The sequence below is a fragment of the Carassius gibelio genome, chromosome A24 (assembly GCF_023724105.1).
Source record: "Carassius gibelio isolate Cgi1373 ecotype wild population from Czech Republic chromosome A24, carGib1.2-hapl.c, whole genome shotgun sequence".
NCBI classification, from domain to species: domain Eukaryota; kingdom Metazoa; phylum Chordata; class Actinopteri; order Cypriniformes; family Cyprinidae; genus Carassius; species Carassius gibelio.
The window spans coordinates 20,999,249-21,024,389 of record NC_068394.1 but is presented as its reverse complement, the minus strand read 5'-3'; the positions used below and the strand labels follow the sequence as shown (position 1 = coordinate 21,024,389).

General features: G+C 38.0%; 1 protein-coding gene across 1 annotated transcript in view; it reads right to left on the bottom strand.

Moving 5' to 3' along the window:
- Window positions 1-475: 475 nt before the first annotated feature.
- Window positions 476-25,141, bottom strand: part of LOC127946068 (uncharacterized) — a 431,051-nt gene continuing 406,385 nt past the window's right edge. Inside the window, exon 2 of the mRNA XM_052542367.1 lies at window positions 476-2,267. Coding sequence (XP_052398327.1) covers window positions 490-2,267 — 1,778 coding nt within the window. The 3' untranslated portion in view covers window positions 476-489. The remainder of the gene's footprint in view (window positions 2,268-25,141) is intronic.

The window sequence follows — 25,141 nt, the reverse complement described above, 5'->3', positions numbered from 1 at the left end:
ATATACTCTTTGGAAATGCTAGTAATATTATGTTCATTTATATATTTCAACATTATACAATACCAGTCAATACCAGTTTGCTAAAGCAGTGATATTGTTCAATTTTTTCACTATTTTCTTTTTTAATATATATATATTTACATTTTATTTATTCTTGTGATCAAAGCTACATTTTCAGCATCCTGTCACGGATTTACGCTGCCTGAAGGAATACGGAGTCGGGGATAAACGAAATAAGGCTTTTAATATATCCAACACAGGGGATATCCAACATGGAGCACAGAGGTAGACACACGTAAGTAGCAAGTGAGCACAAGTGAGAAAGACCCGACAAAACAGAACTGAAAGGACAAGGCTTATGTACAACAGATAATTGGGGAAACACAGGTGGATGGCATGACTAAAATTAACAGGGAAATGGAACACGTGAGGAATAGAATAGACACACCTGGGAACTAATTAAACTAAACACGGAAGACAGAAACTAGGTCACAGGGGAAAAAACACTAAATGAGTCCAGGTGTGTGACAGTACTCCCCCCTCCCGGTAGGTGCGTCCTCGCACCGTAGAAACAACAGAGGGAGGCGTGGGTGGGAACTTGGGAGGAGGTTCCGGTGGAGGACGGACTCCCAGGAGGGGGCCAGCAGACAGGGACCACAGAAGGAGGAGCCAGGGAGGAGACGACGGAGGAAGGAGCCAGGGAGGAGACAGGAGCAGGAGGAGCCAGATGGTCCACCAGAGACCAGCCAGGACGGAGATCCAAGGTGGAGTCGACGGCGGGAGGAGCCATGGTGAAGGAAGGGTCGACGACACCAGGGAGCCGACAGGCGGAGACTGCACCGGTGGGTGAGGAGCCCAAGATGGAGCAGCACAGCCGCAGAGCCAGGGTGACGACGAGGTTCCGGAGGGCCTAGGTGGAGCAGAAGGCTCAGGCGACCAAGGCGGAGGCGGGGTCCTGGCAGACCGCTGTGGAGCCGGAGCGACCGAGGATGGAGGTGGAACCGGAGGGAAGGAGGAGCCTGACAGAGCCGGAGGGATGGAGTGACGAGGTGGAACCAGAGGAGAGGAGTCCCGAGGTGGCGGATGGTCGACGACTGACCAAGGTGAAGCCGGAGGGACGAGGGAGCCCGGTGGAGCAGGTGGGATGACAGGCCACGGTGGAGACGAGGGAGCTAAGAGCCAAGGCGGAGCCGCTGGGTCGAAGGACCGAGGAGGAGTCCAGGGCTCGGAGGCTGGAGGCGGAGACAGGGCCTTAACGCGCCAAGGCGGAGCTGGAGACTGGCAGTCCAGCGGCGAACCATCGCGCCCCGATGGCGCGGACTGAGGGTGAGCTGCGGGACTGACTGGCACCAGCAGGGATGGCGAGGAACTGGCTGGTCTAGGAGGAGGAGAGAGGAGAAGGATGGGAGGAAGGACAGGAGGATCAGGACTGGACGGAACCAGCGAAAGAGTAGAGGGACCAGCAGGCTTGGGGGGAGGCGGGAGAGGGAGGCTGGGAGGGAATACAGGAGACACAGAAGATTCAGGGCTGGGCGGAACCAGCGGAGACACAGAAGATTCAGGGCTGGGTGGAACCAGCGGAGACACAGAAGATTCAGAGCTGGGCGGAACCAGCGGAGACACAGAAGATTCAGAGCTGGGCGGAACCAGCGGAGACACAGGAAACTCAGGGCTGGGCGGAACCAGCGGGGAAACAGAAAACTCAGGGCTGGGCGTAACCAGCGGAGAAACGGAAAACTCAGGGCTGGGCGTAACCAGCGGAGAAACAGAAAACTCAGGGCTGAGCGGAACCAGCGGAGAAACAGAAGATTCAGAGCTGGGCGGAGCTACAGGAAACTCAGGGCTGGGCGGAACCAGCGGAGAAACAGAAAACTCAGGGCTGGGCGTAACCAGCGGAGAAACAGAAAACTCAGGGCTGGGCGTAACCAGCGGAGAAACAGAAAACTCAGGGCTGGGCGGAACCAGCGGAGACACAGAAAACTCAGGGCTGGGCGGAACCAGCGGAGACACAGAAGATTCAGAGCTGGGCGGAACCAGCGGAGACACAGAAGATTCAGAGCTGGGCGGAACCAGCGGAGAAACAGAAAACTCAGGGCTGGGCGTAACCAGCGGAAATGGAGCAGAGGAAATGACTGGAGGAGGTAGGAGTGGGAGACTGAGAGGGTATACAGGGGAATCAGGGCTGGACGGAACCAGCGGGGAAACAGGAAAATTAGGGATTACCTCCATAGACCAGTCCATCAGATCCAGAACTTGCTCCATACGATCTTCAGAGACTGTATACAGCTCACCCTCAGTCGCAGGAGTGTGGGCAGGGCTTTCCTCCACGCCCTCGATCTCCACGAGGACTCCCACGATGCACGGTGTTGCCGGCTCACACACCTGGTCAGTCGCGCTCTCGAGATCCGGCTCCCTGTCAGTGGATGGCTCGGGCTCTGCGGCTGCGGTGGGCTCTGGCTCCGTGCGGCGTGATGGTGGCTGGCTGGTCTCTGGGTCGGGAGTGGGGCTGGCGAGGTCCTCTATGGGGCAGACGGTGAGAGGTGACCCATTTCTCGCCAGAGTCCACTCCACGTATGCGGCGAAATCCTCTCGAGGACCATCTTCGGACGACAACGCTCTGCATTTGGAGTTCAGGCTGGTGTTGTAGAAGGTGCAGAGCGCGCCGTCCGGGTAGCTGGTGGCATTAGCTAATAGGAAAAACTGTCTGGTATGGTCCTCGAGAGAACGTCCTTCCTGCTTCAGCTGGAGGATGAGGAATTCGGGACGATAGAGGGGATCCATAGACACTAAGAAAAGAAAAGACTGTGAAAAAACAAAAGCAAAACGGAGGGAAGAACACGCAGTTTTCTATTTTCTCTTTTGAGGTCGGGTCTTCTGTCACGGATTTACGCTGCCTGAAGGAATACGGAGTCGGGGATAAACGAAATAAGGCTTTTAATATATCCAACACAGGGGATATCCAACATGGAGCACAGAGGTAGACACACGTAAGTAGCAAGTGAGCACAAGTGAGAAAGACCCGACAAAACAGAACTGAAAGGACAAGGCTTATGTACAACAGATAATTGGGGAAACACAGGTGGATGGCATGACTAAAATTAACAGGGAAATGGAACACGTGAGGAATAGAATAGACACACCTGGGAACTAATTAAACTAAACACGGAAGACAGAAACTAGGTCACAGGGGAAAAAACACTAAATGAGTCCAGGTGTGTGACACATCCAGTGTTACTCCAAGTGTAACAACATACACTATAACATTCAAAGACTTGGAGTCAGCATTTATAGAAATTAAACTGTAAGCCAGAAAATGGAAATTATTTGTTCCTCTGAATCCCTGGCTCATGCCAAGTCGAATGAACCCCAAAATTAAAAAATCGCAAGGTTTGGATTTTTTCGCTATTTTCGATTGTTCTAAAAACCTACTTTTTCAAACTCATCCTAGACGGCTAGTCCGAATTTCACGAAAATTGGCTCCGACCATCTTCAGACAATGCTGGCTAAATGTTATGGAATTCAAGTTGATTCGTCTAACCGTTCTCAAATAACACGTGAACAAATTTGAACGAAAACCTCGCAAATATGCATGTGAGGCTATATCTCGGCAACGGTGTGGTGTATTGAGGCCAAACTTGGTGTGTGTTATAACAAGCATGACCTGAGCCTATCTGCAGTGTTTCGACGCAGTGCCACCTAGTGGTCAGGAGATATGAAAAATGCAATTTTTGCTTATAACTTCAGAATGTTTAGGCCAAAAATCACAAAACTTATCTCTTTAGATTCGGTGGGTCATGTCGAGTCGAATGATATCCAATTTTCCCGTGTCAGCCATTTTAGGCGTCGGTCATTTTGAATTATGTTTTAAAATGCTGTATATTTTTAACGCATTACCATATCATTACGAAAATTATTTAAAAAATATTCAGTTCCATGCCCTGAAGGTACTCAAAAAGTTTGGTGGCAGCGCCACCTTGTGGTCAAGACTTATAATGAAATATGTAAAAAATGCTAATAACTTTTTAATAAATTAGACTATTGAAAAGAAAATGGTATCCCTATATTCTTTGTGTCCTGCCGAGAACATAGATCTAATTATTCCAAAATTGGACATACTTCCAGTCCACCATTTTGAATAATGTTGAAAATCTACTTTTTCAAACTCCTGCTAGAGCGTTAGTCCGATTTTCACCAAATTTGACGTGGATCATCTTCAGACCCCACTGGCCAAAAGTTATGGATTTCGTGTCGATATATATGAAACGGTTCTCATTTAGTGCATCAACAAATTTGCTGGAAGGATGCCAAAATGCATTTGAGGCTGTATCTCAACAAAGCTTTGAAATATTTGCACCAAACTTTGTATGTGTCATTTACACCTCACACTGACCATGCCACATCAATTTGGTAACAGTGCCACCTATTGGCCAAGAGTAATTAACCATTCATTAACCTTCAATTATGAAATTTCCCAAAATGCTAATAACTTTTGATTGCATTAGGCTATTGTAATGAAACTGCTCTCAAAATATTCCTTGGGTTCTGCCAACAATAGACATCCCAATTTCTTAGGAGGAAATCTGAACGCCCTGTCCGCCATTTTGATTAACGTTGAAAATCTACTTTTTCAAACTCCTCCTAGACCGTTAGTCCGATTTTCACAAAATTTGACATGGATCATCTTCAGACCATGCTGGCAAAAAGTTATGGATTTCGTGTCGAAACGGTTCTCATTTAGCACATCAACGAATTTGCTGTAAGGGTGCCAAAATGCATTTTGAGGCTGTATCTATGCAACGCTTTGACATATTTGCACCAAACTTTGTATGTGGCATCGCCACGTCACACTGACCATGCTACATAAATTTGGTAACAGCACCACTTATTGGTCAAGAGTAATTAACCATTCAATAACCATGAATAATTACGCTTTTTAAAATGCTAATAACTTTTTATTGCATTAGCCTATTTAAATGGAACTGGGCTCAAAATATTCCCTGGCTTATGCCGATGACATGGATACCAAATATGCCAGAGTAAGCTGAACTTTCGGTCCGCCATTTTGATTTATGTTGAAAACCTTCTTTTTCGAACTCCTCATCAACATCAGACTATGCTGACACAAAGTTATGGATTTTGTGTCGATAGACAAAACCGTTTTCGCATACCACAGCAACGAATTTGAGGCACAATGACAAAATGACACTTGAGGCTGTATCTGGAATGCTTTGGCATTATAACACCAAACTTTGTTTGTGTGTCATTGAAAAGTCACACAGAGTACACCAAATTTTTTTTTTTTTTTAACAGTGTCATCTATTGTTCAAACTTGATATGCCAAGTAATCATGCTACTAGAGGTGGTATTTATGATTTTTGTTTAGCCATTTTAATTACAATAATCCTAAAATTGCTGTTATTGCTCATTAATGCATTTGGTGTGATGCTCCATGCCATGCTTATCTCCTACATTTGCCGTTGAAGTGCTTGGCCCCGTAATTGCTGTTGCAGCTATATTTATTATTATTATTATTATTATTATTTATTTATTTTTCTAAGTAAAAAAATCAAAATATTAGAATGATTTCTGAAGGATCGTGTGACTTGAGTAATGATGCTAAAATTCAACTTTGAATTTCAGCTTTGATTGTTTCTAATAAAATGTTTAACTGCACTTACAAGAGAATCTCAAATTATTTTGTGGGATAATTAAATATATTCTAAATAAACTACATTTACTTTGTCCTCACATTCTTTCTTGAAACTCTTCCCTCTCAGTCACACACCTGACTGAAAAGCTCATTATGCAGCTCATTATGTGGGCCTTTGTTTGCTCTGGTGTAAATCACACTAATATTCATTATCAATAACGCCTACTTGCATATGCCCTTTAGAAACCAAAAGTGTATTAGAACATTTAAATAAATCTATTGTTTTCTGCGAGTGAGTAAACAAGATGATTTTCACATAATTTTGAAGCAGATATTCTAAGCTACTAGAGCCAGGTTTGACAGTCTTGTAAACAAATGTTCTGTATGTGTTTTATGACCTTATTTCAGTGACTTCTACATTTTAGTTTTTCTCTAACTGCGCATAAACATTGTTTTCTCAAAAACACAATCATGTACATACATGTTATTTACATATTATTGTAGCCCAGTTTGTACTGAATACAGTGTTTTATATGTTTATAAGCAACTGAAAAAAACAAAATCAGGGCATGTCAAAACGTCTCCAGGCCCCCAAAACCCCCTAGACCAGTGGTTCCCAACCTTTTTCAACTCGCGGCCCACACAACCAAACACATATGTTTGCGCGGCCCACTTCAAAAAAATTAACTGACCCCGCTATTGTTGGGTTAATAACTTAGTACTCAGAAGCTAGATTTTAAACTGTATTTATTGAATAAACATGGACAAAAAAAAAAAAAAAAAACTATCGCGATTTTTTTGATCAATTTTGCAATTGTGACACACATATGCTTTTACAGTCATAAATGCATTCAGGATTAATTTTAAACATATTTCCAAAAGAAAACCAATCAGAGCTTTATCAAAAAGTTGTAACATCTCTAGAACAGACATAAGTCAAAATTATCACTATAGTGAAGATGTAAAAAAATGTATAGACTTGTGGCAAAAAAAAAAAAAAATCCTGTATACAGGGACTTTTTTTTCTTTTTTGCCATGCATTCTTCATAGAGCTCATTAATTGTAGCGGTGCCTCAGGTGTTTGCAGTGTGTATACAGTATGTGTATGCGCTCAGCAGTGAGAGCGCATAAATATAACGCGAAAGCACATTAAAATAATGCACGAGTGCGAATCTCTCTGTTCGCACGCAGATTTCCTTTGCTCGTTCACACTTAAAACGTGTCTCCTCTCACTTAAACTGCATCCTGTTCACTAACAAATTCACTCTATGCTCATGTGTTGGATATTAATTATTTTCGCACATTTTTATTTCTAGCCTTTTACCGCAGTGAGAACGCTCTGATCCGTCAACATTGGCTCAGAAAAAAGGCGCATCACAGACAGTGTGTGAACCTGGAGTTAGGCATATGCCCAGTCTCTGTTCTCGCGCTAGGCGCAATGCATTCTGATTGGATCAGATAGCATACTACGGGAGGTCAGGGCCACGGAAAACTGTGCTATAAAGCGATTTAGAAATCGCGCACGCTCAAATCGTGATTTTAGGACGTTTTCTTTTAATCGCACAGCCCTAGAATGGACTGCAAATGAACAGAAAATAATTGGCGGCCCACCTGCAATACCACTGCCCTAGACCTAAGGGGGTTAAAGCTTTGAAAGAGATTTCAACAACATCACACACTATCCTTTGACTTTTCTCTTTAGCTAAATAATCTGGGGTCTCGCATTTGTCTCATTTAATGCTTTAGAATATATCTCAACAACTTTACAAAGAGTGCATCAAGTCAAGTACTTGAAAGGCATTAAATAAGGTGTGTGTGTGTGTGGGGGGGGTGTCATAAATTAAAAGTTAAAGGCTATATTGAGGCATTTGATGGTGCACACTTAATAAAGTTATTGACGTCACTTCTGAAATTTAGAGGAGACAAATGTGAGAGCTCTTGTGTCTTTAGCGTAGGAGAAATATTTGAGCACAGTATGTAATGTTGTTGAGATCTCTTCTAAGGCTTTAAAAGAGGCAAATGTGAGAGATCCAGAGTCTAGCTAAGGAGAAATATCTTAGCACAATGTCTAAAGTTGTTGAGATCTCTTATAAACTTTTGTGGAGACAAATGTGAGAGATCCACAGTGTAGCTCATTGGAAGTATCGAAACACAGTGTATAAAGTTGCGGAGATATCTTCTAAACCTTTAAAGAAGACCATTGTGAGAGTGTTAGAGTTTTTTGTCTCAGGAGACAAGTTTTAGAAGCAGGAGACTCAAGCAAAAATTTCCATTCAGTCTTAAGGTAACCTCATCTCTGTCTAGAAGAAATATTTGAAACGGTAAAGAGATCTCTTTTTTATTTTATTTTTCTTCCCTCTGGTCAGCTTCAATGCTATTTATCTATACTTCAATCAAAGAAAATCAAAAGTTGTTTTATGTAGACAGTGTTTTATTGCAGTGATTTACATACATGCATAAATGGGCTGTACAGGATACAATTTTAATATTAAACAAAGCAAAAATCAGGACACTATTGTTACATTTGTTAAAAAAAATATTGCTCTTAAACTAGATATCTTGCACACCTTTCTAGTGTGTTTGGAAAATATGGCATATACAATACTGGACATTAAAGATACATTTAAACATTTAAACTAGTAACCCTTGGTATTCTGATATGTTTAATGCTATTTAAATTATAGCATTACAATATTAGTAAACATTTAAATTTTCTCCTAAAATAAAACTGAAAACATCTTAAGACAAAGCTGATATCTCAATGAGACATATAAGAGAATCATCGCTTGGTATCCTGAGCATAGGGTAACACTTGTCAGAGTCATAGCCTTGTTGGCAGCACATCAATGTAAAGGCACAACTATACCTCACAACATGGGTTCGAATCCCAGCTGAAGGTACTTTCCTGCTCTGGTCAATTCTCACCTGTAAAATTGTGTCCTGTCTTGTACTGTACTGACTATTAAAGACGAGAAACCCCATCGCAATAAAAACAGCAACCTCTGAGCAGTTAATTATTTTTTTATAATGGTTTCATGTAAGAGATTACAGCAAGACAATAATCTGATCTCCCATGTTTCTCACACGTTTCTCTCCCATTGTTATTTTGAAATCCTTTCTTTTCATAGCTTTCTCAGTTGTGTCTACTTTTATTTATCCTAAAGATTTTTAGGAGAAACATCTGAGACACTGTTGAAACTAAAATGAGAAAAACATGAAAATCTCATCTGAGAATAGCAACCACTGAACAATAATTGTATTCCTATGGGTTGGTTCTTTTACGTCCTAATGTAATGACATAATTCTTGATGACAAAATGATATCAAGTCTATCGTCCTGGCAAGGGACGAAAATACACATTCAAATATAAATATATATACAAATATAAACTTAATAATCATAACTTCAGTCAGTTAAATCATCATAATTCAAGTAAATAAATTAGTTGTCTTTAGCGCATAAACCATAGTTTGGATTTTTACTAATGAGCTCCAAGTTTAAGAATAGCCCTAAACTAGGTTCTCTCTCTCTCTCTCTCTCTCTCTCTCTCTCTCTCTCTCTCTATTTAACAGCATTAGCTCAACTAAATACGTCTTCCTTCAGGTAGAATACATTTTTTCCTGCCTTGCTAAATGTTGGTTTCATGATCAATAAGTTGTATTGGCCACAATCTGATTTAGTAAAGTCAAACCGCAGACAGTGGAGCTGCGTTCTTGAGCGGAGTCCCGCTCGCTGTGAGGCGGGAGTAGATGACGGAGGATTCCGCTTGGTCTTAAAGCCTTTCGCAAACATCGCATTTCGTAAAATAATGATTATTTATCAATTGATCATTTGTTATTATCATTATGGCTGCTACTAATGAACAACTAATGAAACTAATGAATAACAAGAGTAAGGCTGCTGTGAGTGCAGGCATGTTTCAACTCAGTAACATGAAAACACATCGTTCCTCACAGCCAAATTCAGTTCAGCTGGAGGGGGTTGGGTTTTTCACGAGATATTTCTCAAGATTCAATTGAGAAAATAAAAAAAGGATAAGGTAAATTGTTACAGTTAGGCTATAATTAATCGATATGCATGAGTAGTTATTATGCGCCAGCTTCCGTCAAGTATTATGATTGATGAGACCTTTGACCTATAAATTATGTCCAGATGTACCCTTTGACCTATGAATTATGTCCAGATGTGCACTTCGACCTATGAATTATGTCCAGATGCAAACCTCCGGCATTCATGAAATTGATCCGTCATCCTTTGAGTTCCGGGAGATGGTGTTGTTTGTTCAGCGACTAAGTGATGAATGAGCTCCCTGAAGAATTTGTTTGAAGATTATATGGATCGTTCCCATATTCTGACTCTTCTGGATGCATCTGTGTTTTACGCGATTGCGGTATCAGGTTGCAGCCTGTTTGGATGTAGCGCAGTGCTTATTTCATTCAGTAAATGTGCAGCTAAACAGAAAAAAAATTACACAGACTCCAGAATCACACCAAGATTCTTGAATTATTTTTAGTTGTTTGCCCCTAGAGTTAAGGTTTACATACGCCTTGAGAAATAAATTGTTGTTTCCAAATGCAACGACTTCAGTTTTCTCATTGTTTAACTGAAAAGTTTTGTCTCATCCAATTGTTAATTTCATCAATGCATTGGCAGATGGAGTCAGTGGGGCTGTAGCCATTTGGTGACAAATCTAGGTAAACCCGGGGAACATCTACAAAGCTGTCATAGGCAATTTGGTTCTTTCTCATTATTTGTCCCTATAGTGGGAGCATATACAGGATAAACAAGAGTGGGGGGAAGAACTGAGCCTTGTGGTACTCTGCTTGTCATGGACATCCAGTTAGTCTTATGCTCTCCTATTCCCACATAATAACCTCTCCCTTCTAAGTATGACCTGAACCAATTGATTACCACCCAAGAACGCCCGACCCCATTTTCCAGTCTCTCTAGTGATATGTTTTTATATGTTTTTGATATGTTTTAACGCATCACGCCAATCTAGTATTACCAGCACAGATATTTTGCCAGAATCAGAATTTAAGCTAATATAATGTATTATCTTAATGAGCACTGTCTCTGTGCTGTGATGCAGTCGGAAACCAGACTGAGAAATGTCCCAGGAATCCATTTGAATTTAAGTACCGTAGCTGTTTGGCTGATTAAAAACTCCCTTTTTTTAATAGTTCTGCCTGTAAAAGGAAGATTTGATATTGGTCTATAGTTGCTCAATATGGTGTTATCAAGACTGCTCTTTTTCAAAAGGGGTTTAACAACTGCAGTTTCAGCAAATTTGGAAAAGACCCAGAAAGAAGTGAGGCATTCACCACTTCCTAAGACATCTACTTCTAAATAGTTAAAGGTGCCATATGCAAAAATTGAGGTAAAAATATCCATAACATGACCTACACGCATCAAAAGAATGAGAAGAAATAAGGGCGATGATGTCATTAAAAAAAGGGAAGGATGGATAGCTGAAGCCCTTGGCAAGAGACCAACACCCGCTACAGGGAAACAACCGCGCTCGGAATCACAAATCAAATCCGATAAGAATACCAGAGTAAACATCGGCACTGCTTTTAATCGCTGGAGACAACTGATGGACCTGAAAGAAATGAGGTTTGATTCCGAACTTGCAAGTTAGATGCTGTTAGTATTTCGTTAGAAGTTTGTTTTATATGTTTGTGTATTTGTTTTCGGGAAGTTATAACACAGAAATGTGTCGAAGGCTGTTCGATAAACGTGCTAATGTAAGCGATGGCTAACCGTAGCTGCGTTTGATAATTAGCTAGCTATAACTTAACGTTACCCATTTTATTATGTGCATGTCTTTACTCATGTACATCTCATCAGTAAAGACGCTCCTGTAATTAGGAGTATATCTCCAGCACGTGTGTTCAGATCAGGATTGCCAGGTTTTCACAACAAATCCTGCCCAGTTGCTTCTCAAAACTAGCCCAATCTCGCTTCCAGAAGGTTCTCCGATAAAACATTGCTTCCCGGGGTTAAAATATACATTTTTAACAGGGTTGCCTTGGTATAATTCACATTTTAGGGGCTAAATATCACGTTATTTGTATTGGGGTCGCTGTGACCAGCGGACATGAAAAACAACCACCACAGACTTGGCAACACTGGTTGGCATTTACTACACAGAGCCGTAATTCACTGACAATCTACACAAAATCGATGTTAAAATCGCAGGCGATTCTTTGTCGATTTTGAAAGCGATTTTGTGTTAGTTGTCGGTAGACTAAGGCTCTGTGCAGTAACTGTCGCTCCACCTGAACCAGTGTTGCCAAGTCTGCGGTTGTTTTTCATGTCCGCGGTTTGAAGCAATCCCAATCCCAATAACGTGATATTTAGCCCCTAAAATGCTAATTTTACCAGGAAAACCGTTCCCAAAAATGTATATTTTAACCCCGGAAAGCAATTTTTATCGCGGAACCTCCCGGAAACGCGATTGGGCTAGATTTGGACTAGTTTTAAGAAGCAACTGGGCAGGATTTGTTGTGAAAACCTGGCAACCCTGATCTGAACGCACATGCTGGAGATATACTTCTAATTACAGGAGCGTCTTTACTGATGAGAGGTGCATGAAAATCGCATTCGATTTTTTTCACAGCCCTATGTATCATAACTAACCTGCTCTGTCTATTCTGTTGGTCTCCGTGTCCTCTTTGCTTCGTGGTTTTTCTGTGCGTGAAAAAAATTATGTGTGGCGTGAAAGCCTGTGAAAAGAGTCAATTGCGTGTGTCTCACGGTGAATGCTTGAGAGTTGGCTCATTAGTTCTCAAGCAGAATAAAGAACAGGTTGATTATTTCTGTTTAGCGTTTGTATTAATCTATGATGTGTCCCTGTTTGCCTACAAGGACGTAAAAAAAAAAAAAAATTAAAAGTGATACGTGGACCAAGGTGTCTGAGATTGTTAATTTTAAGTAAAGGATCATAATATTTCGCCACAACAATATAGGTTAACTTATCTCCTCCCTCCCTCCTTAACTCCTTGTGGTTAGTCTGCACGAGATCAACAAGCTTGTTTGCTTTGCGGCCGCTTTAAATACAAAATAAGCATTCGATCTACGTTAGAGCGTCTGAGCGCTCACAAATCTTTCTGCAGCGTTGTGAGCAGAGTGGCAAGAGCGATTTTTGACGCTCTAGACGCCGGCGGTGTGAACGCACAGTTAGGCTTCGGCTATGGCTGTAGTGTTGTTGTGAAAGTAGAGGCGGAGCATAGAGACTATGCCGTTTCTCGTTTGTTACTCTAGAGTAGACCAATTCACTTTATTGAGGCATACTGCCCCCATCTGGTATGGAATGTGGAGTATGACTTGATTTTTTTTGCCAAACATTATACAGATGGCACCTTTAAACACACTTTTGAAAAAAAGATGTGAGAAGTGTGCCAAGATAGTAGCTTGATGATTTAAGGTGCTGTAGGATTTCTTCCAAAATGTTGCTATTGTTGTTTGTATGTTTGAGTATTGTTTAAGTTATAAGGTTTGAGAATAAGTTCTGTCTAGCTGTGGCTAGTTCCACATTGAAAGCATGAAGGCTGTCTTTATAGATGCTATAGTGTATTTCAAGTTACTTCTTCTGTCACATCTGCTCATCTTATCTGTATTGAATACTTTTCTGTATTTCTGTATTGACTCTTCATACTCTGTACTGCTGTTGATTTTCTCTAAATGTGGAGTTAAACAGGTTATTGAGCTCTTTCAGTATCGATACTTGTAATAATGCTTAAAATAATTCCATTATGTTCTAAGCTACAGCTAAATAATAAAACAAACTTAGAAAATGTTGTTTGCAGTTTGTGGGAGTCTGCGAAAGCTGTGTGTGTGCATTAGAGAGTTGTAATGAAAAATGTTTTAGGTTAAAGATGTGATTTAACTACAAACACTAGAAACATAACACTACAGTATGTGTTTTCCCCCAAAAAAATAGGTGTTCAAAAAAAAAAGGTCATAAGGAAGTTTGTTGTGTTTTGAAGAGAGAGTCAGATATGCATATAAATTAAGTTTATATATATATATATATATATATATATATATACAGTACAGACCAAAAGTTTGGACACACCTTCTCATTCAAAGAGTTTTCTTTATTTTCATGACTATGAAAATTGTAGAGTCACACTGAAGGCATCAAGGGCTATTTGACCAAGAAGGAGAGTGATGGGGTGCTGCGCCAGATGACCTGGCCTCCACAGTCTCCGGACTTGAACCCAATCGAGATGGTTTGGGGGTGAGCTGGACCGCAGACAGAAGGCAAAAGGGCCAACGAGTGCTAAGCATCTCTCGGGGAACTCCTTCAAGACTGTTGGAAGACCATTTCAGGTGACTACCTCTTGAAGCTTATCAAGAGAATGCCAAGAGTGTGCAAAGCAGTAATCAAAGCAAAAGGTGGCTACTTTGAAGAACCTAGAATATGAAATATTTTCAGTTGTTTCACAATTTTTTGTCATGTATATAATTCCATTTATAATTCCACATGTGTTAATTCATAGTTTTGATGCCTTCTGTGTGAATAATCATGAAAATAAAGAAAACTCTTTGAATGAGAAGGTGTGTCCAAACTTTTGGTCTGTACTGTATATATATATATATATATTAATTAATATGATAGAATCATGATGAGTTAAGGAGTTTATATATTTATACAGTTTAATTTATACTCGCTGCTAGTCCTACGTATTCAAGAGAAATGTATAAACTCAATTGTTTTAAACAATCTAAAGATTTTATTCTTTAATTACAAATATCTTAGAGACTTAGACGAATTAAAATATAATGTATGAAATATTTTTTTCTCTAAGGAATTGAGTGTGGACATTAATTTGGTGGATATTAAAGCTAAAAAGATTACATAAAAAAAAAAAAAAAATAACAGTAGCATTGAACTTTACACATATTATAGTTAAAATAGTAACACATCTGTGTCAGTAAGATATTAATATCATCACAAGCCATCAGACAAATCAGGCGAGGGGTGATAAGTTTGACTTATTGATTATATGATTATTGCTTTAGCAATTATTTGATCAAAGCTTAATAATATAATACTGTATAGACCCTCTTTTTTATTTTTATAAAATAATACATTATAGTGTGAACATAAATATGGTGCCTTTAAACATCACGGTTAATGATACAATTTTTAGTGAGAAAGAACATGGAATCTGTTGTAAAGATTCTGTGAGACATTAGTAGTGCCTTTCTAAAAGATGTTTTGTTGCTAACAAACTTATGACAACTGATTTTCAGTCTAGGTCTAATGCATAAAGAAAACTCTCTGCGAGCGCCTTGCATTCATCAGAGACTCTTTTGACTACTTCTAACCCCTGCATTAGAGCATCATGAGGTTAGGTTTGAAAAATCTACTAAATTTAATTTATTTGTTAAAACAAAAGTTATCTCATTGTTTGGGTGCTTATTATTATTTTTAATAATCATACTTCTCTTCATCATCTTGTAGAGATACAAGGTGTGATGGTAAACATTTTTATTTATGAAAGGTTTGTATGAGACACCGTAAACTTTCAGTGTGATTACTTCCACATGAGTAAACATAGCATTCTGTCGACAAACAGAGTCTGAAGTCTGTGAAAATAACCAAGACTGTGTCTTTTACAACCATGTCGTCACTGTTCAATCCGCAACAGGCTCTAAGCTACCTTGATGTTATTCAAACAAGCTTCTTAAAACAAAGTGTAATATTACAGCGGTGAAGATAGCAGCATGAGACCTGTCTGTAAACATTCCAACAATGTTCTCTGGAGCACTTTTCTAAGAATTAGATATAACCTACTGTATAGGACGAGCCGTGTCTGCATCGTAGATAGAAACACTGTGAAATAAACGGACCCAACACCAAATGACGAGAATAAAAGCTGATTCAAATTTAAAATAGACGTAATTTTTGCTAAACAATTAAAAACGCTTTGAACCATGTTTGAGACAGAGTTAGATACGATGATCAAAACTATGACTGTGTAGACCTCTTATCCATTCTAGATCATGTACAAATAGCCTACCATTATTAAAATACGACACTTAAAAAAATATAAACAAGAACCGCCGGACAACGGATGTAAATGGAGACTGTTTATTTAAACATTAAAGTAATAGAGCTCAGTCGTGAGAGATGTAGTGCATTTAAAACGTTTTCTTAACTTATCCACTTTATCTTTCGTAGTGGACCAAAATGACAGGACAATGCGTACACGCAGGCGGCGAGAGAGAGAGAGAAATAGAAGACTTGCGATACTGATATAGTTTAAACACAACAACATTTTGTGAACCTCGTTGAGGAATCTTAGTGCTTGCACTAGGGAGACTTTCAAAATAATGTATGTGGAATTTATGTTTTTATTGGTTTATTCACAGTTTAAGTGAGAATCTTTTTAGAGAACCAAAGACTCGCAGCATGTGAAATCACCAAGTCCACTGCACTGCAAAACATTAAACATTGTTAGATGTCAGCAATACATTGTCTGTATTTAAGTATAATTATAAAATGTCCCCATAATAATAAAATGAGCCCAACTGTGTTAACATCTTTATGTATTTAGTGCATTTGATGCTTATTAAATTATATGAAGGGAGGAAAAAACAATTCTAGATGTAGGGGTGATATTTTTTTATGCTGTAGTTATTCATGAAATGACAAGAGGGTGAGTCAATAATGAGAGAATTTTAATATTTGGGTGAACTAACCCTTTGAGTATTTTAAAGACAATTACTTTTCCTGAAAACTGTTGCTTACATATTTACATAATAAATACAAAGTGCACCTTTAAACTGCTATACAAGGCTTTTGTAATATATATTGTAACATCATAGTACTTATTTAGCAATAGCATTTGGGCATCTATACTGTAAATGAAAAATGCCACCTCTGTTTATTTTCAGTCTGAACACAGGTTACAATAAAGTCAGTATTGCATTCATTAGATGCAAGTATAAGTCTATTTCTTGATAGGAGTTCTTTGGAAGCTCAAAGTTGGCCTCAGTCATAACAGAATTGCAAATGTCATAGACATCACTGTCACAAGGTATAGATTAACGAAATGTGCATTCTGTCTTGCACAGCTGTAGGTCTCCTGGGTCCACTGGTGACATGTTGTTATCTGTTCTGTAGAGCTCTGGGAATAAGTACGTGACATTTGGTCTACCGCTTGGCACTCTGTCGTTTTATGATGGTCTTATTGCACGGGCATACCTGTGCATTTAAAATCCTGCAATTAAATAAATAAATATAGACAAAGGTTTGCATTAAAGCTATTCAAACTGCAATTGGGAGTGTATTTTTTTAGTCTCTAGATCATCAATATCCATAAACACCACGTTTCATTTAGATCTTCATTAAAGTGACTTTTTAATAGAAATGTAATATTTTGTAAGCAAATGGTGTTGAGAATTAAATTTAGATAAATTTATAATTATAACCCCACAATTCCATGACTGTCTTAGAATTGAAGGGATAGTGGATAGTCCTTTCTTCTGCTGAACACAAAAGATATTGTGAAGAATGCTAGTAAGTAGTTTTTCTCACTATGGAAGTTGTGTCTACCATCAGCTGTTTGGTTGTCAGCATGAAGGTAAGGAGCTCATCCAGGTTTGGAACAACATTAGGGTGAGTAAAGGATGAGATAATTTTTTTCAGTTTTGGAATTAAAGGGATAGTTCATCCAAGTCACACTCATGCACTTGGGGGGTAGTTTTACCCCACACTAGGACTGTCACTTTTGTGAAAAAATAATTTTCGATCATTTTCAAGTGTTCATTGAATCGATTGTAAAATAGATTTTCCATGTCTAAAAAAAAGTCAATGTCAAATAACAGATGAACGTAAAGAGAGCGCTGGAAACGTACAAGTCAGCAATATTTTTTATTTATTGGCATGAAGTTTCGTGCAGAATAGCAAACAGCAACAGAAGTGCAACATTCTCGAAAAAATATATATGCAGAGGGGACTGCTGCCATAACAAAAGGAAAACATCACTGGAGGCTTCAACCCGGCTGCATTTATGATTTAGGCAATTCAAAAATCTCCAAGATTATTTTAAATAATGATTGAATCCATTTCAAACAACTGTTCAAAAAATTTAACTTTAAATGGACTTGAGAAACAGGCAATGTGTGTTTTTTTTTATTTTATTGAATGTAACCGACACTTAGGCTAGGCGGCACTAGGCAGCCATTGCCAATTTATTGGACAGGAAAACAACTTGATCAACATTTTCGGGGTCCAGAGCAGAGCGTTTTTTATTCACTATATGTCCAGCTGTTGAGAAGACGTGCTCCGAACGCACTGGTGTCCCAGGGACACTCAGGTACAGCTGCGCACCATATGAGGTCGCTTTCGACGTCACTGGGTCTTATATGTGCGTAAAATTGCTGGTATTTTCTGTCCAGCTTTCACAACGCATATACTGCACTTTTGTAATTCTTTATAATTCTTTCATTCTTTTAAAATTAATAGTGTACATATTTGTTAAAATCGATTCCCTATTTTCATTTTCAAAACTTTTTGGTTTGTCCAATCGATTGTGCAATCGATTTTCGAACTAAAAGTGACAGCCCTACCCCACACAGTAAATGATCACCTGTATAAAACAATATACACTTTTGATTGTGAAAATTATTATTCAATTTTCACAAATAGGCATTAGGCTTTTTTTAATAATGTGAATTTAAATTATTTAACTAATTATTATTTGCTTATAAGGTTTGTTTTTACTTCAATAAACCAATAATTGTTACATTCATTCAATTAAAACTCTAAATAAAATGAATAAATCGCAAGTTATGGATGATAACATGGATTTGCGATACTTTTGGTAAATGAGTTCCAAAGCAATGCTTTATAGATACATTTTTCTGTGCAGTGTGCACTAGGCCTACATCGTTAACTTTTAAGATAAAACTCACCTGGATAATTCCCAAGAAACAGAAGCAGATGAGATTTCCTCTGTCCGTCAGGTCAGTGAACAAAGAGATGAAAAATTCCATGCATTCTTTCCTGAGGAATCCCCACCAATTCTCTACTCGCTGATTGGCTGTACTTGCACCTGTAGCTGTCAGTGTTGGAGTCTGGCAGAATGTCGCGTCTGAGCAACCGCTGGAAGTCTCTCACGTGCCCGTTCTCCGTTCTACAGTCGCCTCTCATGATCCAAGGACAGCCACCTGAACTCTCCACTGTTTCCACGTAATATCCTCTGACGACCTTCCGGTCACTGCTGGTTGTGAACACATTTAGCCAAATGATTTTCCTTGAAAAGCCGTCAATACAGCCGTTAATACAAATACCATATGGCTTTAGTTTATTGTAAGAATCAAAATGCCAAATATAATTCGGTCCTTTTGCTAAATAGTTACGCCAATGGAGACTTCAGGCTTTCCTAAATTCTACTCCAGCAGAATCTAACAAGCCCAAAATGAAGCGAATATATTCTTTTCTAACATGCAGTCCATTTCGCGACACATTTTTCATGCATCCACCTGTATCCTTGGAGCTGACCTGAAGTTTGGAGTTGATGCTGAATAAATGCGATAGCGTCTTCGACAATTGAGTAGTCTTTTCGTCGAAACAGGCGTCTAGACCTCAAAATGCGTTTTGGATGTCGCTCAGTGATTACATATCTGTGTCGAAATGCAAGAACAGAAACAATTTCTCTGTACTGAAGGCCAAGTTTAAAATAAATCTCAATTAATTTGTGCGCATCCATGAATTTGCTTCCAGAGAGTGATGGCAGAGAGTGAACCGGAAACTGGAACGCATAAACATGCAGAACGTTTCTTGTGCACACGCCACAGTTTCTCGTGAGCACGCCATAGTTTCTCATGCGCACACCATAGTTTCTCGTGAGCTCGCAATAGTTTCTCTTGTGCACGTCATAGTTTCTCGTGAGCACGCAATAGTTTCTTTTGAGAACGCCATAGTTTCTCATGCGAACGATTTTTATTTTTTTGCAAAGGTCCCTTTAGGGGCTCCGTACCTCCCTGTCATTAATGCGCATTAAGAATTTTTGAATTCTTAAATATTGAACACTTGAATATTAATATTAATTCACATTTTGCATATGCATTACAACATAAATTATTTTTTACATGCAATTATCCAAAATAAAACCAAATTGCTTGATCAGAAGATTACAATGACTGCAATAGTCGAGCAGGATGTTAAAGGCTAAGGAGTTTGTCTGTTTCTTTTACTGATTATTTCCGGCTTAAAGCATGATTTGCACATTCACATTCGCAATAATGCATTCAAACAAATATAATATTACAGTGCTATTACATTATCAGTATCTGATTTTGAATGATTTTGAAATCTTGAAGAAATTCATCGATCTGTTTAGATAAAATAACTGACGAAAATGTACTGTTATTTTCATCACAAACAAAATTTGCAAAACAGAAAGCAGCAATTAAAGATTTAATGCTTACAATGTTTACACACAATAAGCCACTTTGAAACCCTCCTGTTATTTTCATTTTTTTATTTTTATTTTTTTTATAGGTTACATTATGAACATAACATTTCAAACATACTGAATTACTTTGGCCACGGAGTGAAGGCAGAGCGTGTTTCTGGTATCAATGCGCGAAGCTGATGCTCTGAGCGCGGAGGAGAAGTGGTTACTAATAATAATAATAAAACATTAAAAACAGACAGGGCTGTAACATAGCCCATTAAAAAAAATCGCAAAAAAAATCGTGGCGCGATCCAAAGACAATAGAAACCAGTGATGGATAAGCCTACACTGGACACAATCCCCAGTGGACTGATGCTCGTTCTGTTCATGATGAAATGTTCTGATACTGTGTACATGTAACAGGTACAGAAAGTGTTTTGTTAAAACATATATGTATTGATTGTTATAATTCTCACAAAATAGTTTTTCACATGAACCTGATATGATTGCCTAAGTGTGTTGAGTACGTTTCCCCTTTATTGCTGTGATGTCATCATGAGCCTACATAATTTCCTGTTATGTCCCCTCCTCTTCCTCTTGGCATTGTAATTGCATGGAAGAGGTCGGTTATTTTTGGCTCCTGCTAATCCTTATTAATCTTTATTTTAATTGTTGCTTTTATTTCTATATCTTCATTGCAAATTATGTGTATTATGTTATTTTACTTACCTGTGTGGTTATTTTTGTAATTTTGCCCAATTTAAGTTATATTTGTGATTTTGGCCTTATATGTGGAGATGAAAAGCACATGGTAATTAAATCTACGTCACATTTGTTTTATAGAGCAAGATAAGGGAGATTGTACTCAGAGGCTGTTTTTATTTGTTTTACATCAGGTATGCTTTCTCTGTATTCTCTTTGCTCTTGGCATTGTAATTGCATGGAAGAGATCAAGATAAGGGTGATTGTACTCAGAGGCTGTTTTTATTTGTTTTACATCAGATCTCAGAGTAAAACCCAGCGAAACCGCCGCCTGTTGTCCCGTGTCTGTTTTCACAACGCAGAGAAAAGTGATTTTATAACTGGTGTCGTGAGCCACCGGTTACATACAGATGATTTGACACTGTAGTGTGATGTCATCAAGTTTAGACACACTATTTGAACGACAACTCTCACGTCCGGTGTAGACACAGACAGTGTCTGCTCTATTTACAAATAAGTTATATAAAAACAACAACAACAACAACAACAAAAAAAAAAACTAAACCATAGGCATAACGAGATGGAAATATAATCTTTGCTTTGTCCTCCGTCCATGACACTGACTCACTGCGGAGCTGGCAGTTTTAATCTGAACAGCTCTTAATGCCGAGTGGATGGTTAAATGCATGATGGGCTAGTATTAACAACAAATAATAATAAAATAAAATATTCAGTCTTATATAGATTAGATTTTTAGATTAGATTCAACTTTATTGTCACTGCACATGTAGGTACAAGGCAACTTAATAATAACTTAATAATAACTTAATAACTTAATAATAGACTTAATAATAAAAGTCTTTCCAGCATTAAGATAATAACATTACTGTTTTTCTTATCATCTTGTCTCAGTTATACATTTGACTGGTAAATTAATGATAAAGAACTACAGTACAGACCAAAAGTTTTTATTTTTATTTTCATGACTATGAAAATTGTAGATTCACAATGAAGGCATCAAAACCATGAATTAACACATGTGGAATTATATATGGAATTATATACATAACAAAAAATTGTGAAACAACTGAAAATATGTCATATTCTAGGTTCTTCAAAGTAGCCACCTTTTGCTTTGATTACTGCTTTGCACACTCTTGGCATTCTCTTGATGAACTTCAAGAGGTAGTCACCTGAAATGGTCTTCCAACAGTCTTGAAGGAGTTCCCCGGAGATGCTTAGCACTTGTTGGCCCTTTTGTCTTCTGTCTGCTGTCCAGCTCACCCCTAAACCATCTCGATTGGGTTCAGGTCCAGTGACTGTGGAGGCCAGGTCATCTGGCGCAGCACCCCATCACTCTACCTCTTGGTCAAATAGCCCTTGATGCCTTCAGAAAACTCTTTGAATGAGAAGGTGTGTCCAAACTTTTGGTCTGTACTGTATATTAAAACTTGTTTTGAAAAGTTTATTTGTCGCTTTGAATATTGATTTTAAAATCGATTTAAATCATAAATCGGATTTGTTGAAAAAATTGGGGATTTTTTTAGGCCATATGCTATCGCCCACCCCTAAAAGCAAGTGAAGAAGGTTCCCTTTAAAATCACTTAAGTTGTCAATTAATAAAGCTCTTTTTTACGTGTGCATTTTGTTGATTATAATGAGAGAACTTGAGTTTAATCGTGAGGACGGTTTATTAATTCATCCTTTCTTTAGAGTTTCAAAGATTTTGCTAAATCGTGCAGGTTTAATTCATTCGCTTCTTGTTAAAAAATGGGAACAAAATTATACAGTGCCTCACGTTTTACTTAACATGCAACAATTTCTTAATCAGTGTAGGCTACAGACAAATGTCTTTTTCCCAAGAAGTTATCTGTCAAAAGGAAAGGTAACGAATAACAAAAATGCATGTTGTTTTATTGAATTAATTTTATAATATAAATTAAAATATAGGGATAATATATTAAAATATTGACATTTTGAATATTAATCCATGTAGCCTACCCACCTAAAATAGGCTACCACTTTTAATGTTCCAATGCAAAGTAAACCACAATTTATTTTGAATAATATAGGACAAAATTAATATAATATAAATAATACTGCACACCTTTTATGTGTCAAATCTAAAATATGGTTTAATACCATGTAGTTTAGAGAAAATATAAGCACATGCTCAGGCACAGGCTTGACATGTATCCTGCTTGAATTTGTTTTAAGAAATGCATATAACTTCATAAGTACCAAACTTTAACTTGTGAATATTAAATATATGAAATATTTAAACTATAGTGTTTTTCTTTCATTTTCCCTGACTGAAGCTGTAAAATGTAACACATCAGGAGGCAAAACTGATGTCTATTTGCGAAAATGTGCTTTGATGCGCTTGTTTGATAAATTGTGGTTAAAGCGCCACTCAGCGGTCAAAAGCTGCAAATGCACTTTACAGATGCCGCGGCGGTGAAAGGGGCGTTTTGGATGTCTACCTACTGTAGTATAGTAATTACCATACTATACTATACCACTTACTATACATAATCTATTGTGATTTATTTGTTATTTAATAAATTTACGCTTCGCCAGATTGTCCTTCATTTCTTTATTTATATTTAACAGAGGTATTGCAAGTATCGCATAGGCAACAATAATAAAACACTGCATTGACATAAAAAAGTTAATTTACTTTTGGTACCCAAGTACTTTTAAAAGCAAATACTTCTGTCCATTTACTTAAGAAAAAAAAAATCTTTAAAACTTTCACTTGTAATGGAGTAATATTTGACCAGCAGCATCTGTACTTTCACTCAAGTAATGGAGTTGTGTACTTTGTTTGCCTCTGGGCTCACTGCACTTATGTTGCTCTGCTTGTGTTCATCTTCAGTTCTCTCTTCACAGCATTTCAGTCAGTGTACTGTTTGAGTAAATTAATTACTCCGGGATATCGGTTTATTTTGACTCAGAGAGAGTATCAGTCATGTTAAAAGTGAATATTTTAAGTAATTTGTGGATTAATGCTTTATGTTAATGCTATTATTGCTAATGTTTCAAACGATTCGGACTTTCCATTTGTTTATTTATTTTTCATTTGTTTATTTATTTAAACAGGGACAGTGTAAAATATACATTAACCTTAAAAGGAGATATGCGTTTTACCAGGTTGTAGCACTTGTGCTAATTTACACCTGTAGTCCCTGGACAGGCTGATGTCAAAAAAAATAAATGCATTATCCCAAAACAGTATATATATATATATATATATATATATATATATATATATATATATATATATATATATATATATATATATTAAAAAAAAACCTTTCATTCAGTTCGCAACATACATTCACAAATACACTCACACAAACACATCAATTATTATATATTATGTAAACATGTTTGTTTTAAAAGAAGCCATTTTTTGACCTGATGTGAAAAAATGTTAAAATTTCCACCTTTGATAAATTCTGTTGGCAGCTTATTCCACTGTCTGATGGCCACACTAGAGAAAGCTGTACCAAATGCTGTTTTACACAAAATAATTCTACACTCACCTCGAACAGTCGACCTAGTGGCCCTGGATGTACTTTCTGAGCTCAGTAGGATAAACTTTTTTTTAAGGGAGGAGCTGCAGTACCATTTATTATCTTAAATAAAAGACAGAGGTTTGAATATATGATTAGGTTTTCAAAACTTAATATCCTATGTTTTTTTTAAAATATGACAGTGGTGAAATAATCGAGATTTCTTATCATGAACCTTAAGAGAACTTTTGTACAATGATTCCAGGGGCCTTAATGTTGTTTTACAGGCCTGTGACCAACTCGTCATACAGTAACTAAAATGCAGAAATATAAGTGCATTTAGATATAATTAGATGCATCTATGGTCAAAGAGTTCATAATATATCTAAAGTGTGCTATGTTCATTTTCAGTGTGTTGGTTATCTTTTTAATGTGTTTTTTAAAATTAAAATTTGGGTCAAGAGTGACTCTCTGACACTCTGACTCTCTGAAACCCTTGATATTTCCAGACCTTCAATTGTGATTTTTGATTCAGTTTCATCTAGCGAAAACTTACGGCGGTTTATGAAGAACATAGAGACTGTTTTGTCAACATTCAAAGTTAAGTGAGAGTTTTTCAACCAACTGGAAATCTTTTTCATTTCCTCAGTTAACTTTCGGGCAACATCCTTAACAGTTTTACCATGCATATACACCACTTTATTATCAGCATACATTATCATTTTAGCATTAATACACACAGATGGAAAATCATTTATATACAGAGAAAACAACAACGGCCCTAATATAGATCCCTGCGGCACACCCATGGTGCATGCTCGTAAGGAAGAGGATACATTATTTATAAATAC